Source organism: Pleurodeles waltl, chromosome 4_2 (assembly GCF_031143425.1).
Source record: "Pleurodeles waltl isolate 20211129_DDA chromosome 4_2, aPleWal1.hap1.20221129, whole genome shotgun sequence".
Taxonomy (NCBI): domain Eukaryota; kingdom Metazoa; phylum Chordata; class Amphibia; order Caudata; family Salamandridae; genus Pleurodeles; species Pleurodeles waltl.
In genome coordinates, this window is record NC_090443.1 from 424,510,041 (window position 1) to 424,524,793 (window position 14,753).

Genomic DNA, 14,753 nt, shown 5'->3' on the forward strand with positions numbered 1-14,753 from the left:
AGTTAAACAATGGACCCCAGGTTCTTAAAATGTGGTCAATATCGTTCATTCCTTATCTGGTCCTGTGAGTCGATGGCAGTTCATCAGGCCCGGATTCTGTGCCCTAATCTACCTTTGGAATACGTTCATGCGTTTTAGAAAAATATTTAGAAACTCATGGGCCCCTTACAGTTCCATGGAACTTTTCAGAGTGTGACAGAGCACATAGGTTCCCACTACTCTTCTATACAATGCAATTTGCAAGCTTATGAAATAGCTCCATGGCACTCTAAGGGCCAATCAATTTCTAAATAATAGGTCGGACAGATTCCTGATATCCAAAATGTTTCCTACATTTTTGTGTTCTTCAAATATTGAACTTGATCACTATAGTATTGACAACACATAGGAAGCTTGTGTCCCTTAGACCTGTCAGTGCCTAAGATAAGAATGTCTTACCTACTCCAGTCTATAAGAGCCAGAGTTTGTGTAGTATGGTATTTTACTTTTTTTCTTAGTTAATGAGGCCTTCAAAAATGACTCCTCACAAACTGCAGAACATTGTCACCTAATAGTGAAGGGAGTATAATGATAATGCAATGCTGTAGAAGATGACTACGCGTGTGAAACATTGTTACATTCATATATGTTTTTGTGATCCCTCTTGCTGCCTTTCTTTGTATTCCAAACATGAGACTTAATAGGGAATACCTTGTAAGCAGCCTCAAAATGTTATTCCAGTTTGATCATCTAGTAGGATCAGTTGAAGCAAACCAATAATTTGTGTTCCAAAATACATTGGGTTGTTAAGTGAAAATAGTATACATTGTTCAGTAGGGAATGTCAGAGAACCAATGCAGGAGTTTGCAATAAACAATACAAAAGTTCCAAATGTGTGCAGTGTTTCCTCTCTCTTTATGAATATCTTATGCTCCCCCTCAAACATGCAACTTCTTCAGTTTGGCAGCATAAGACAGTAGAACCATGCCAATCTACTGAGAACACCTACCCTTGAAAATTTGTAAAACAATGTTGATCCACAAACCTAGACATAATTTCCCACCAGGTATCAGCCATGAACATTTCTTCCGCAAGATTGAAGCAGCTCACTGCGTCGCCTGCGATATGTTGATCCCTGCCATTCATCACCTTCTCCAGAGGCACCTGAGGTCTATAGAGCACAATCGGAACCGGAAAGTAAGTTTTTCATTCTCTTGTAAAAACGTAGCACATCTGATGTTCTTTAACTCAGGTGAATGCAGTGAACCTCATGGAATGCATCAGAGCCACTTTCTAGGAATATTTGTATTTTTAACCATTGCAAAACTATTTAAAATGGGAGTACCTAAATTGATGACAATGATTTTTTTTCTTGAAAATTAGATTCCAGTAAGGGGGGTTTATAATGGGCCTCTGTAAATTCATTTTACATGACGAAAACTGCTTCTTGGTTGCATGTAGATGTTTTGCTGTGAGGTATACTTCAAGAGGTATGTATAACTGTTCACGCAAGCGATACCTGGTTTGCCAACTTATGAGAGCGAACACACCTCTGCTGTCTGTTTTTGTCTGCTGTATAATTGTATAGAACCATCTTCACTTTGTATGTTTCTTTGAGTATTCTGCCTCACACAACACAGAGGCAAATGGGCCCAGTTCTACTTGTTTTGTGAGGATCCGCCTTAGGAATAGCACACTGTGCATCAGGGAAAATAGTGCAGCCACCCTACCACGTATCTTTTTGATATTATAAAAAAAAGACAATAATAATCAGCTCCCTGTCAGTAGGTGAGTTAGGCAAGGGTGTGTTTTGGCCCCCACCTTGTTCTTGCTTCTTATAATTGAATTGGTAGCATATGTGGATCACACTGAGTCAGATGCACCTTGCCTTGCTAACATCAGGACTCCTGTCCTGATTTTTGCCGGTGACCAGTTGCTCCTTTCTAAGTCTCCTATCAGACTGCAGAAAATTCTAGATAGATATCATAGCTTCTGCAAAGCAAGGGGCCTGTATATTAATTTTGCAAAAACTAAATATATGGTGCTTAATCCTATGTTGAGAGGGACTCCAGTGGAGCAAGTTCAGGCTTTTGGGTATGGTCTTGAATGAACACTTCAACTGCCAGACCCACATCACTAGGTGCAAACTTGGATTGGAGCAGGGACTGGAGTCCTTCTGAAGGTATTTAAAGCCTCCCAGTTCCATCCCATCTCACCCGCACTGCAGGTCTATAATTGTCAATGACTTGGACCTGCACTGTATGGCTCGGAGCTTTGGAGTCATTAGGAGGTCACAGCCTTAGATACTGTTGAAAATTGATTTATGAGGCAACTAATTGGCCTTCTGACTAGCACTCCATTGCTTCCTTTTCGGCTAGGTTTGGGGCAAAAAAACATTGCACAATTAGCTAGGCTACAACCTCTCTTGTTTTGGAGGAGCCCAGGGCAACTCCAGATTTGAGCCTCTCCCAGCAGGGAATGGCAAAAATGTTTTCCCTTTCAGGTGCAAGTAATCTCTCTGGGATCAGGTACTTGAAAATAAATAACACTGGTGGACATTGGGTTGGACCATTTATGGTCTGGTCCCGAAGAGGCCTGTGTGACTTCCAAAAGGGCAGATAAAGAATGCTTTCTGGTAGTGCCAATTAGACTTACTCCACCACCAACACAATATGGGTTCCCTGACATCAGCTTTCTTAATTATAAAGGACAATTTCCAAAAAGAACAATTCATGGACGAAATAGAGCCCCCTAATGCCAGGAAGCTTTACCTGAAATTTACATATGGAATTTTACCGCTATCCTCGTTTACAGCTAGCGGGGTACAAAAGGAAAACCCAAGTGACAATTATTCCCTGATTTAAGAGTCTAGGCCTGAAACTATTGAGCACGTCCTACTCTTTTGCCCTGGTTATCGTATTATAAAGAACAAGTGGATTGCGCCACTGTGCCGAAATATTGGTGTCGGAGACTTCAGGGAAGCATATAGGGTTATTAAGTCTGACAACAGGCAATTGGTGGTTATTGCTGTCTCTCGATTTTTAATGGCAATGTGGAGGGCCAGGTCAAGAGTGTTCTAAAAGATAGATGTGTATCGCTCACTAGATATCTGGTCTTAATCTTTTTATCAGATTTTATTAACTATTGTCATGCTATTTTATTGTTTTATATTTTTACTAATTTTATCTTTTTATGAGATGTATATTTATAATCTTTGATGGCGAAGATTCGTTGAATAAAGAATTTGTTGTATGTTCTGTATACAAGTTTTCTTTAGGTCTGATTTAAGGGGGAAAAAAACCCGAAAAAAACGGCTCCTTAAAAACCTTTGGATCCTCTTGTGATGTGCTTCACATTAATATCAGTCCTACCACTAGTTAAGATTATTCATGTAGTAAGAAAATAACAGCATTGTCACACAGTGTGTTCTGCCGAGCTTTATATAGAGGTAACAAGGCTTTACTTTTGGGTGATTGTGTGTTGTTTTTCCATTCAGCCATCCCATTTGAAAGTGATATAACAACATTGAAGCAGATGCTCTTGGAAATTTGCATTCTCATTCAGGTAGTGGTCAGTTACGTTTTTACTGTCTCCGCAGATGGATCCCTCTGTTTCACTCCCCTGTACATTGTATGTCAAGTTTTGTGCCATGAAGGTTCCCAGAAAGGGAATTCTGGAGGTTGCAGTGTTGAATCCTTGGACATTTGATTTAGTGAAAGCTTTCCAAGTGTGCCAACCCAATATTTATTTTATTGATTGTTGCAGTCAAACAATAAAAAAGATTAGTAACCATCCCCCATAAAACCCGCCCCCATCCCCCACAAATCCAGAGAGAGAGGAAGGTTCCCACAGACATAGTTTGCTAGAAACCAGTACGTGGTACCCATTTAACATAAATATACTGCATACAGCAGATGTAGGGGCGTTAATGCCCAGTCATTGCACACCCCGCCATATTCACATATGAATCATCTCCAAAATCCACTTCCTTTTCCACAACAGGTTCCTCGAGTTCCTGCTTCAGTTGAACCTCCACCGGGTACCACTTCATTCTGCCCCCTGAGTCAGTCCTGCTATGCACCAAACTTTCTCCCCCCCGATTCCATTTGTACACATCTCGCTAGTTCCCGCAACCATTGTTTCTTAGTAGGTGATCAATTCATCATCTATCTTAACACTATGTATTTCTTCGTCATAGTTAGACCTAGCTCCAACACCTTAACTGCATAGTTAGTGTGTTTAGATCGAAGCACCAGGCCTAAAAGACATAACTGAATTGTTGGCAACAGCGGCAGCTAGGTCAGAACCCTTAGCACCTGGATAACTTTGCCCCAAAAAGCTCACACACCCGAGTATGTTCACCCCATATGAATGTAGGTCCCAATAGTTGATCAACATCTAGGGCAGTGCTCCTGTTTGGCTGAATCTAATCTGTGCAGCCACTGCGGTGTGACATAATCCCGGTGTATACATTCATAATTTATCCACTTCAAACTGCATTACGACTCACCCTTCTGCAGTTAACTAACACAGAGGCCCATTCACCTTCTCTCAGCTCCTCACCCACATTTCCTTTCTATTGTGTTTTCAGAGCCATAATGCAGGTGGCTGTACGTGGTAAGAGCAGGGCATATAGGCATGTAATAAATTTGCGCTCTCCCCACATGTCCAGTAGTGTCTTTTTCAATGCGTGCGTCTCCGGTCCCTGCAGGACCTACACCCAAGCCATCTAGATGGCTGCTGCCAAATCAGCATACGTGAGGAAACAGCTACCTGTGACATCTCATCTGGTACAGAAGTTCACATAGCCCACCACCCTACCATCTTTATATACGTCCCCCTAGCAGCATGGGGCATCTCCTTCACCTCTCCGTCTTAGGAACATGGGCATTGTGGGATTAATCCCAGTGCACCAGGGAAAAAGTTGCTGCATATAAATATACTCCTCATTTTTCCGCCTCGTTGTAGATTCCCAAATATTTACCATTGTCTGAATTTGCCCTGGTAGGGTTATTCTGCACTTGCGTGTTGCTATAGATTCTGGGGCTGGGTTAAGTAGCCAGCATTCCAGCGACTGAACCATAGTATTGTGGATTGGAGATGAGCTGCCCAGAAATAGACCGTGAAATTTGGAGCCTGTAGGCCTCCACTGTCCCATAAAAGTCTCAAAACCTCTAGGTAGATCCGTACCCTCCCATCACCCCTGGACAGCAGGAGAAGTAGTTAATCCAGTCTGCTAAAGCAGAACTCTGGGATACGCGTTGGAATGTGCTATAGCACATATAACACTTGAGGCAGCAGGATGATTCTTGCTTATGGCTGTGTGTCCTATGAAGGACATCTGGAATTGCAACCATTTTCGCACACTTCTTCTTAAACCATCCACAAGTGCACCCTCATTCGAGATGTAAGTCTCTGACATGTCTGAGGTATCTCCAGATACTTAACTGGTGATGTCTGTACTTTTATATGGGATAAGTTTGCTTCTGTGGTCAGAGCCACCCTTATAAGGTAAAGTACCAATTTATTAGCATTCAGCCAGAGTCCCGAATGCACCCCCACTTCCACCAGTGTACCGTGCCCCTTGCAGTGTCAGTAAGACATCAGCATAGAGCTAGATGATTTCTCGCTTGCTCCCTCCATGATCCCGACATCCTTGTGCCTATGATAAACAAGTTGAGCCAGCAGCTCAGTAACCATGGCAAATATCAGTGGTGAGAGAGGGCACCCTTATTGGGTCCCTGTTCCCACCGGCCAACTGTCCAAGACTCTATGGTCCTCCATCGCACCTGTATGTATATAGCAATTTCACCCACCTTAGATAATCTGCCCCAAGGCCTATCGGTGGAACGCATGGTTCATAAACGTCCAGTTGGCAGTGTCAAAGGCCTTCTGAGCATCCAAACTGGCCATCCCACAGGGCTTCATTTGCCCTCATAGGCTGCTCCATTTTAAAGAATGCCTACCAGATAATGGTGGTGGTAGTGCTGCCTCCCACAAACCAAGATTGGTCATTGTGTATGATTGCCTCAGCAACTTTAGATAGTTGTTGCGCCAGCATTTTTCCCTGAATTTTCACATCTTCATTTATCATCGATAAATGGTGGTTTGATTCACAGTCTGCAGGTCTCTGCCTGGTTTAGGGAGGATGACAATTTTAGCCTCCCTTAGCGATGCCGGTAACGCACCTGTCTCGAACGCTTCCATGTACACAGCCAGCAGTGGTGCCCACAGTAGGTCCACATATGCCTGATAGAACTCAAAACTAAGCCCATCAAAACCCAGCGTCTTCCCTGTGTTCATGTGTTTGATTGCCCACCTTTTATTCGTTTCGTCCAGCAGCGAGTTTAGTATAGCTCTGGCGTCCTCATCTTTGTTAGGGAGGCATGCCTCGTCCAGTATGGCCGCTATACCTGCCTCATCATCCTGGCCGGTATGTGCATAAAGTGCTGTGTAGAATTCCACAAATTTGGCCAAAATATCCTCTTGAGTAGTCAGTCACCCCATTTGAGTCTCTAATGGACATTACAGCGTTTCTGCCTTTATCCCTGTTGACTAGCCAAGCCAAAGGCCTATTGGGATCTCCCTGTTGATGTTGCATTTCTGTGTGCAGTTTATAATCATGTTTCTTGAGCCTTGTCTATTTCCTCCTGCAATCTTTTTTGTGTTTCCCATACCTCAACAGTGTGTGGTTCTTGTCTGTTAATGTCTGCTATCTGCTGTTCCAGTTTTGAAACTGTGTGCCCTAGAATTGTATGTACCCAGTAGGTCATAGCCTTACATTTCCCCCATATAGTCACCTTGAAGGCTTCCTAAAGCACACTAGCCGATTCCACTGCCCCTCTGTTGATGGTAAAGAATTCCTGTATCGCCTCCCTAATTTCTTCCCGGATCACCTGAAATAATAATGCCTGGAGTTGTATACGCCATTATGGCACTGGTGCCACATAGGTCTGGTCTTGCAATTAAACTGTGAGTGGCACATAGTCCAATAGGGTTCAGTCCAGACACTGGGCCACACCAAATTGCATGTTCACACACCTGGAAATAATTGTGCAGTCTATCCTAGAAAAGGTTGTGTGTGTCTGTGTGTGGGGGGGATAAAAAGAGTAACCCCTTGTTGTGCCATGCTATGTCTTCCATAGCTCCAGGAGTTTGAGTGTGTCCATACCCTCCAGTAGCACCCTGGAGGATCTGCAAAGTGGTATATCGGTAGGCTGGGTGCTGTCTAGGTGTTTGTCCAGCACATAGTTGCAAACACACATCAGATGATATGGTGAGTGTAGGTTGTTAGGAGTTGTACCACTGTCTCAAAAAAATGTGGAGCATATGTGTAGAAAGCTGGCCTGGTTTGTGGTGAGCACCTGTGATGTTGTCACCTTATACCAGTTCCAGGTATCCCCTATTAGTGAGGTGTAGGCAGTGTCTAGGAAGCCAAGGCTCTCTAGGGGTAGCTGTGGATGAGCAGCCAAGACGTATCTAGGAGACATGCAAAGCTTATGCAATACCACTACAGTTATACAGCACTTACACACATGAAAGAACCACACAGTGTTAAAAAATAAAGGTACTTTATTACAGTAACACAAATACTAAAATACTGTATAGGCAATCCCCCAACTGGAGGTACGTAAACACACTGTGATATACACAATAGATATCCATAAATAACATAGAATCCAATAGGCACTGGTAAAAAGCAATGGCAAATAGTGAGGGCGGCCCTTAGGAGGGCACCAAACCATATACTAAAAGTGGAATGTGAAAGGCAGCCCCCCACCCAAGGATGTGGAATCAGGAGAAGGGAGCTGGAAGAACTAGGAACCCTAAAAGGTAAGTATCAGGGTCTCCCCAGTGACCGGGAGAGGTAGGTACTTGGTTTTCCCGAAACCCAACAGGAGGACTTTGGAAAATGATTGTGCAAGACTCGAAGAACCCAAAGGTAGATCCTGACAGAAGAGGACCTGCAAAGGAAGGGGACCAAGTCCAGTTCGGGATGGAGTGTCCAGTTGTGGCAGGAACCACTACCCACCCTTCTGTGAATGCAGGGCCAGGTCGAGGGTGGATGAAGAAGGTCAGCAGTAAAGCCCAGGAGCAAAAGAGGAGTAGTAATGCAAGTTTTGTCCCACATCAACGGTCGAGATGCAGTCTGTCAGTGGTGCTGGAAAACCACCAACAAGGCTTAGTAAATCCAAGAGTCAGAGAAGAAGGTTTTGCAAGGCTGAAGAGGACCAGCAAGGTTCAGGGGACTCGACCCAAGGAAGGGAGTATGAGATGACCCTCAGCAACTGTGAGAGTTACAAGAAGAGGAGGCAGCCCCCACAGGCACAGGATCGCAGTGAGGCCCACACAGCACACCTGTAGAAGTGTCGCTGGAGCAGCAGGCAGGAGACTGTGCATTGCAGGAAGAAGTGCTGGAGGCCAGGGCTACATGGAGCCTGAAGATCCCGTGGAGGAAAAGCAAACACGCCTTGGTAGCTGCAAGAGTCGCAGTGCACAGGGATACTGTCCTGTGAGGAGGGGCAAGGGCTTACTGTCTCCCAAGTTGGACAACTGGTCGAGAGGACCAAGGGGACCACTCTAGACCATCACCTGTAATGCAGGATCCACGCAGTTCCGGAGGAGAGAGGATCCACACAGCCGGTCGTCATTGCAGTTGGTGCCTGCGGATGCAGGGGAGTGACTCCTTCACTCCAAGGGCGATTCCTTCTTACTTCTCGTGCAGGATGAAGACTCATCGCCTTCAGAGGCTGCACAGCCAGGGAAATGATGCAGTTGCTGGAAGGAGCCGGAGAAGCAATGTTACAGAGCTGAGTCATCACTGAAGTTGCAGATTGTCAGTTCCTGTAGGGTCCAGTTACAGTCCCAGTGGCCAGAAGATTAGGTAAATGATGCAGAGGAGTCCTGCTGGAATCTTGCACATTGAATCTAAGGACCCACCCAGGAGGAAGACCCTAATTAGCCCAGGAAGGGGGGATTGGTCACCTAGCAGGGTGACCACCTATTAGAAGGGGGCTGTGACGTCACCTACCTGACCTGGCCACTCAGAAGCTACCAGGGGCCTTTGCCTACCTTGGAATCAAGATGGCAGAACCAAGTGGCCACCTGGAGGAGCTCTGGGCACCACCCCTGGGGTGGTGATGGACAGAGGAGTGGTCACTCCCCTTTCCTTTGTCCAGATTCACGCCAGAGCAGGGACCGGAGTTACCTGGCCTGTTGCAAACCAGTTTATGCACGGAAGGCTCCAAATGTGCCTTTCAAAGTATACCAGTGGCTTAGGGAGGCTACCCCTCCCACATCATGTAAAACCTATCTCCTAGAGAGAGTGTTGCCTCCATCTACTACAGGAAATCCTTTGTTCTGCCTTCCTCTGCCTACGCTAGTCCAGCAGCAGGAGGGCAGAAACCTGTCTAAGGGGTGGCAGCAGCACAGGCTGCCCAGACAACCCCCAGAAGACTAGTAGGAGCAATGCTGGGGGAACTCTAAAGAGCCCCCAGAGTGCATGGAATCATAGAACCAGTACTGGCAACAGTATTTGGGTATGATTCTGACATGTTTGATACCAAACATGCCCAGGTTTGGAGTTACCATTATGCAGCTGGACACAGGTAGTAAGTAACCTGTGTCCAGTACATGGATAAAATGTCTTCCCTGCACTTACGAAGTCCAGTGCAATGGAGCTGGAGTTTGTGGGGGCACCTTTGCTCATGCAGGGGTGCCCTCACACACAGGTACCTGCACCCTGCCCTCTAGGCTAGGAGGGTCTACCATAGGGGTGACTTACAGTGACCTGGTGCAGTGACCTTTAGTGAAAGGGTGCATGAACCTTTTCACAAAGGCTGTAATGACACGCCTGCATGGGCTCCCATGGGTGGCACAATACATGCTGCAGCCCATGGGAAACCTCTGGTGCCCCCATGCCCTGGGTACCGAAGTACCATATACTAGGTATTTATATGGGGGCTGCCAATTGTAGGGTGTGCAATGTCCTAGACAACCAAATTTAGAGGGAGAGAGCACTGTCACCTGTGTCCCGTTTAGCAGGAGCCCAGTGAACACAGTCTAAACACACTGACAGCAGGCAAAAAGTGGGGGTAACCATGCCAAAAAGAGGGTACTTTCCTACAATATATATTCAGAAGTATAGTGGGTTTCTCACCTATCCCCCCCTCCCCCCCCCCCCCCCAAACTATACCTAAATGCCACCTTCCACTCAATGTTCACCTTAAGGATGACACCAGCATCCACCCATAACAGCACCACGCATGCTGAAAAGGTACCATAGTCTGTTCTGTCCCAACCCTTCCCTCCCCGTCCTCCTCCCCTGCACCCCAAGATTGGTTATTATTTTCTTATGTTCCTGTCGTAGTAAGTGTGCCTCCTATAACATCACTATTCTTGCCTGGTCTTTCCTTGCATAGGAACATATTCTCTGCTGTTTAATAGGGTTCTGTATCTCCTTAATGTCGCTATCACGCCCATGGGTGTAGCATATGCATCACTCGTATGTCATTGCCCGACTTTGCCAACATGCTACTGTGGTGTGTCTATCCCAAGCCTCTCGCCATCAGTTGTGAACGAACACTGCCCAGCATAACTGAATACCCTTAATCCCCCCCCTCCCCCCATGTGGCTCACCCGAACTCTGCTTCCCCCGCTCCAGTTGGGGTTTGCGTAGCTACTCCTGGTAACCCCCTGTATATGCCTGCACTGGATGGTGCTCCACTCACCCTCTCAGATCGTGTGTATGCATGTAGTGGGGGGAAGGGAGGAGGAACTGTACCTTCTTCCCCCTGGGATGCCGTGAAACCACCAAACGCTAGCCCTATTCAGTGTCTCCTTCCTGCCGTCGGGGCTGCAAGCTACACACCCCACCTGTTAACACTTTAGAGGCCGGCTCCCCTAACAGTCCTGCAGCACCCTCCCCTCTGTCAGTGTCTTGGTCAGTCCCCGCAGTTATCTCACGAGGTTCCATTTTCCAGCGCACCACAGATCTGTTTCCACAGCTTCTCCTGCAGCTCTCCTCCATCCCATTTGCGGAGCCACGCCATCACAGCTGCACCCCGTGCTTCACCCTTCACAGGCAGCACACTCAATCTGGGGTTCACAGTGCCTGTTTGATGTCCCCTGAGTGAGGGGTCTCACCCTCGGGCTCTGATAAGCCCTTCATTATCACTGGTAGGGCCGGGGTGGGGGAGGGTCCCAACCCTGTGGTTTGTCAGATCTACAGAAAGCCTCTCAGGTGGTCATCTCCCATAACCCAGATTCTTTTCACCAGATCTAAGATTGAAAACAACCATGATTGTCCTCCAGGCGAACTTCATTTATAGTCCGAAGCACTGCAGTGTCCTGCCCAAGTCCAGTAGCAAATTATTTTTACACAGTATATGTATGCCTTGTACTTGGAAAGCCATTTCTTTAAAAGCAGAACAAAGTTTTGACTGCGGAATGAAGGGGATATATCAGCCAACTTTCACAATTTTTTTTTTAAATGAAGCTGCTCTAAAAATAGAAAAGGTCTCTCTTTAAAGAAAAAAAATAAACCTCTTTCACACACCTTTTTAAAAAGGGCAAATTGAGAAAAAGGAAGGACAATGTAGCCATCTAGGCTGCAGCCTAAAAAGACCGAAAATTGACACAGCTCCTGTAAGGATAGGACACTCCACCAGTGTCCCATCATGTTCTGCAATTGGTCAGTAGTTCTGTTATTTTTCCCAGCTCCTGGCAACAGGATCCTAGAGCAGACGAAGTTCGCTTTTTCATTTTTTTAAAAAAAATCTTTCCAGACGTTTGTGGTAAATAATTTAAAATACCTCTGAATTTGCCTTGTAAGTTAAATAAATAATAAAAAAAAAAGGAAAGAGACGGGGTCTGAGATGTAGAGAATAATCGGGATTTATTCAATAACTCGAGTTAAGGGAGCGCTCCTTCACCTATGCGGGTTAGGGAGTAGTCTGTCTTACTTCGCGCAGCATAGAGCTTTTATACATTTTTCTACTACATGCAAACAAATGGCAGAGGTTCAATCATTTTCCACTAGTTAGGTATAAAAACATTTGTATGCCTCAGGGGAGAGGAGTGGGAGATTGCTTTCAAACAAAAATGTGCAAACAGCTGAGGCGTATAATAGTGTGTAGTAAATGGCAGGTATGACCTTGTTCCAATTGCAGGTTATTCCGTGGAAATTAGTTTTTCTCAAAATTGGCTTAACCGCAGGTATGTGGCCGGTCTGTTATTCGGCCTTAGGCATATTACACGATGTAGCTGCTTTCAAGCTGCATCTTTTTCTGCCTATTTCCTCTGCGACAGGGTGTTTAAAACACTCACAAAATGGATGCCATATTCAATATGGTTGTCCTGATGTCAAATGAACAGTGGTTGCACGAAGGGTGAAAAACTATTTTTCCACATTCCCTTCTTGCACCAGAGTGCCACCATTGTCTTCTATTTCGATGGCCATAAGATCATCAATATGATCTTGAAGCATAATCTTAACATTTTCTTTTTTCTGGATGTGTGGTTTAGGAATGCACATGGTAGCACACAATCCACAGAGTGGCGGGCCGCACTGGATGCACAGGTAGCATCCCATTAATGTAAACAATGCTATGCCAATAGCAGAAATCAATTTCCAGCCCCATGTGGAGACTAGTCCCCAAAACCATCCTGACCAGGTCCAGTTGCCACGATCCTGGTGTAAGCTGGACGCAATTTTGTGCAATCTAGAAATAGCCTCATAGACAGAGGGGGCATTATCAGGTATGAAAACACAGCAGCTTGACCCGATAATTTTACATGCTCCGCCCCTCTCTGCTAGTATGACATCAAGAACAAGACGATTTTGAAGCGCTACCATTCTGATAGCGGATTGTTCCTGTGTCAAATTTCCCAGAGCAGCTATAGTCTGATTTACAACTGCTTCTACTGTTCGAGTAAGCCTACGGATAAGCTTACTATTCTGAATCAGTCCAATAAAGAAGAAGAAACCTCTATTGAAGTCCGTATACTGTTCCAGGGTAGTCTCTGTTTGGTCTATCCCCGAAGTATCTATAGATCTCTTATGCCTCTCATTAGGGAGTAGGCGATCCTTATGATACATTGGCGGGGCAAGGAAAACGGGAGGCAATAGGAAAGATATATAGCATCTTCCTCCCCATCCGAGGGGAAGACGTATATAGGCTATCTCTCCACAGACAAAATATGTATGTCTAGACGCTGGAAACGTTGATTGGCCTTTGTCCTCGAAACTCATAGTAATATTACATTCACTGTGTCCTACCTGGATTATACCAGTCTTCTGGACACACAGCTGTCCTTCCATTTTGTAAACCGATATGGAGGTTGGTCCGCCTTTCTTTTTAGGCTTGGTATTTACTAATTTGGAAGACCAATACTCCTGTTTATACTCTTCACTTTCGAATATAGTCCCCTTAGCCTGTGGTATTCCATTATCGTCGGGATAACAGACTTGATTAAGGACGGTATTCATATCTCCCCATGGCCACCCATTCTTACATATCCGAGCATCTCCTTCAGGGCATGCGGAATTGGAGGTATTGTACGCTGTTATTAAGGCAAACCAAGCCTCACAGGTACCATTATATGAAAATGGAAAAGGTACCAGTGGCATCCCTCCGTCATTCTGATGAGGGGGAATCTGTCCGCATATCCAGCAATCGGTAGTATTGGCAACCTGGTGAGTATAGTGCAAAATCCGTACAAAGGAGTTATTTTGCATAGCTAATCTGTGGGCCCGTTCATGAGGCGTAAGATCATAATAGGTATGTTCTTGTGTACTGTTGGGTGAGAATATAGGGAGTTGACTAGATGGAAAAATTAAATGTAAAACCCAACCTAAACACATTGCTGCTGCCAGAAACAACATTAACATCATTATACAAAAAAAAAAATTCGCACACATTTTCTTTCTGTATTCGTCTCTCAACATCTTCTGCTTCACTGTCTCCGTCGTCATTTTTGTCAGGTATACTTCTCAGAGCCCCTGCCGTTTCACCAACAAGTAGAGCTTGTTTGGACTTAATTGACCTGGGCTCGAGTAGATGACCTGAGTTTAGATCTATAAGTCTGCTGGAGACTTTCTTCTGTGGGTAATGTCAAATGTTCTGCGTTCTGTTGTGTCTGAAGTGGCGATGTCTGTCCACTTTTTTCCTTGGGAAAATGTTTTTTACAGTGACTGGCATGGAGCCATCCCTTACGACCTTCGACTTTTACAGCTGTCCTGGTAACCAGTAGAACGAGCTTCGGTTCCTTCCATCGAGGCTCAAGAGGTGTTGTTCGATCAAAATTGCGAATATAAACCCAATCGCCTGGTTTGATCTGGTGCTCTTTGTGCTCAGTATTATCAGGAAATGCGGCTGCAACCTGTGAACGACAAGATTGAAGTGCAGACATCAAGGAAGCCAGGTAATCAGTCAGTACAGGTATTTCAATATCTGTTATAGCCTTCGCACGTGGTATTCCCCATATGTTAGGAGGCCTACCAAAAACTATCTCGTAGGGCGCGAGCCCCGTTCTGGAATGAGGAATCATACGCATGTAAAACAGAGCTACTGGTAAGGCAGTAATCCAATCAACTCCCTTTTCAGCACATATCTTTGCCATCTTGTTTTTTAAAATCTGGTTATGTCGCTCAACCAGGCCTGCTGCCTGTGGATGACGCACACAGTGAAATTTCCACTGGTATCCCAACAGGAGCGATATCTTTTTCATTAATTCAGACGAGAATGGTTGACCATTATCAGAATATATAACTC

General features: G+C 45.3%; 1 protein-coding gene across 5 annotated transcripts in view; it reads left to right on the top strand.

Moving 5' to 3' along the window:
* AKAP8 (A-kinase anchoring protein 8) overlaps positions 1 to 14,753 on the top strand; it is an 816,848-nt gene that overhangs the window by 681,934 nt on the left and 120,161 nt on the right. For all 5 annotated transcript variants that reach the window (XM_069231685.1, XM_069231682.1, XM_069231683.1 and 2 more), the window contains one exon: positions 1,046 to 1,176. In XM_069231685.1, coding sequence (XP_069087786.1) covers positions 1,046 to 1,176 — 131 coding nt within the window. The remainder of the gene's footprint in view (positions 1 to 1,045; positions 1,177 to 14,753) is intronic.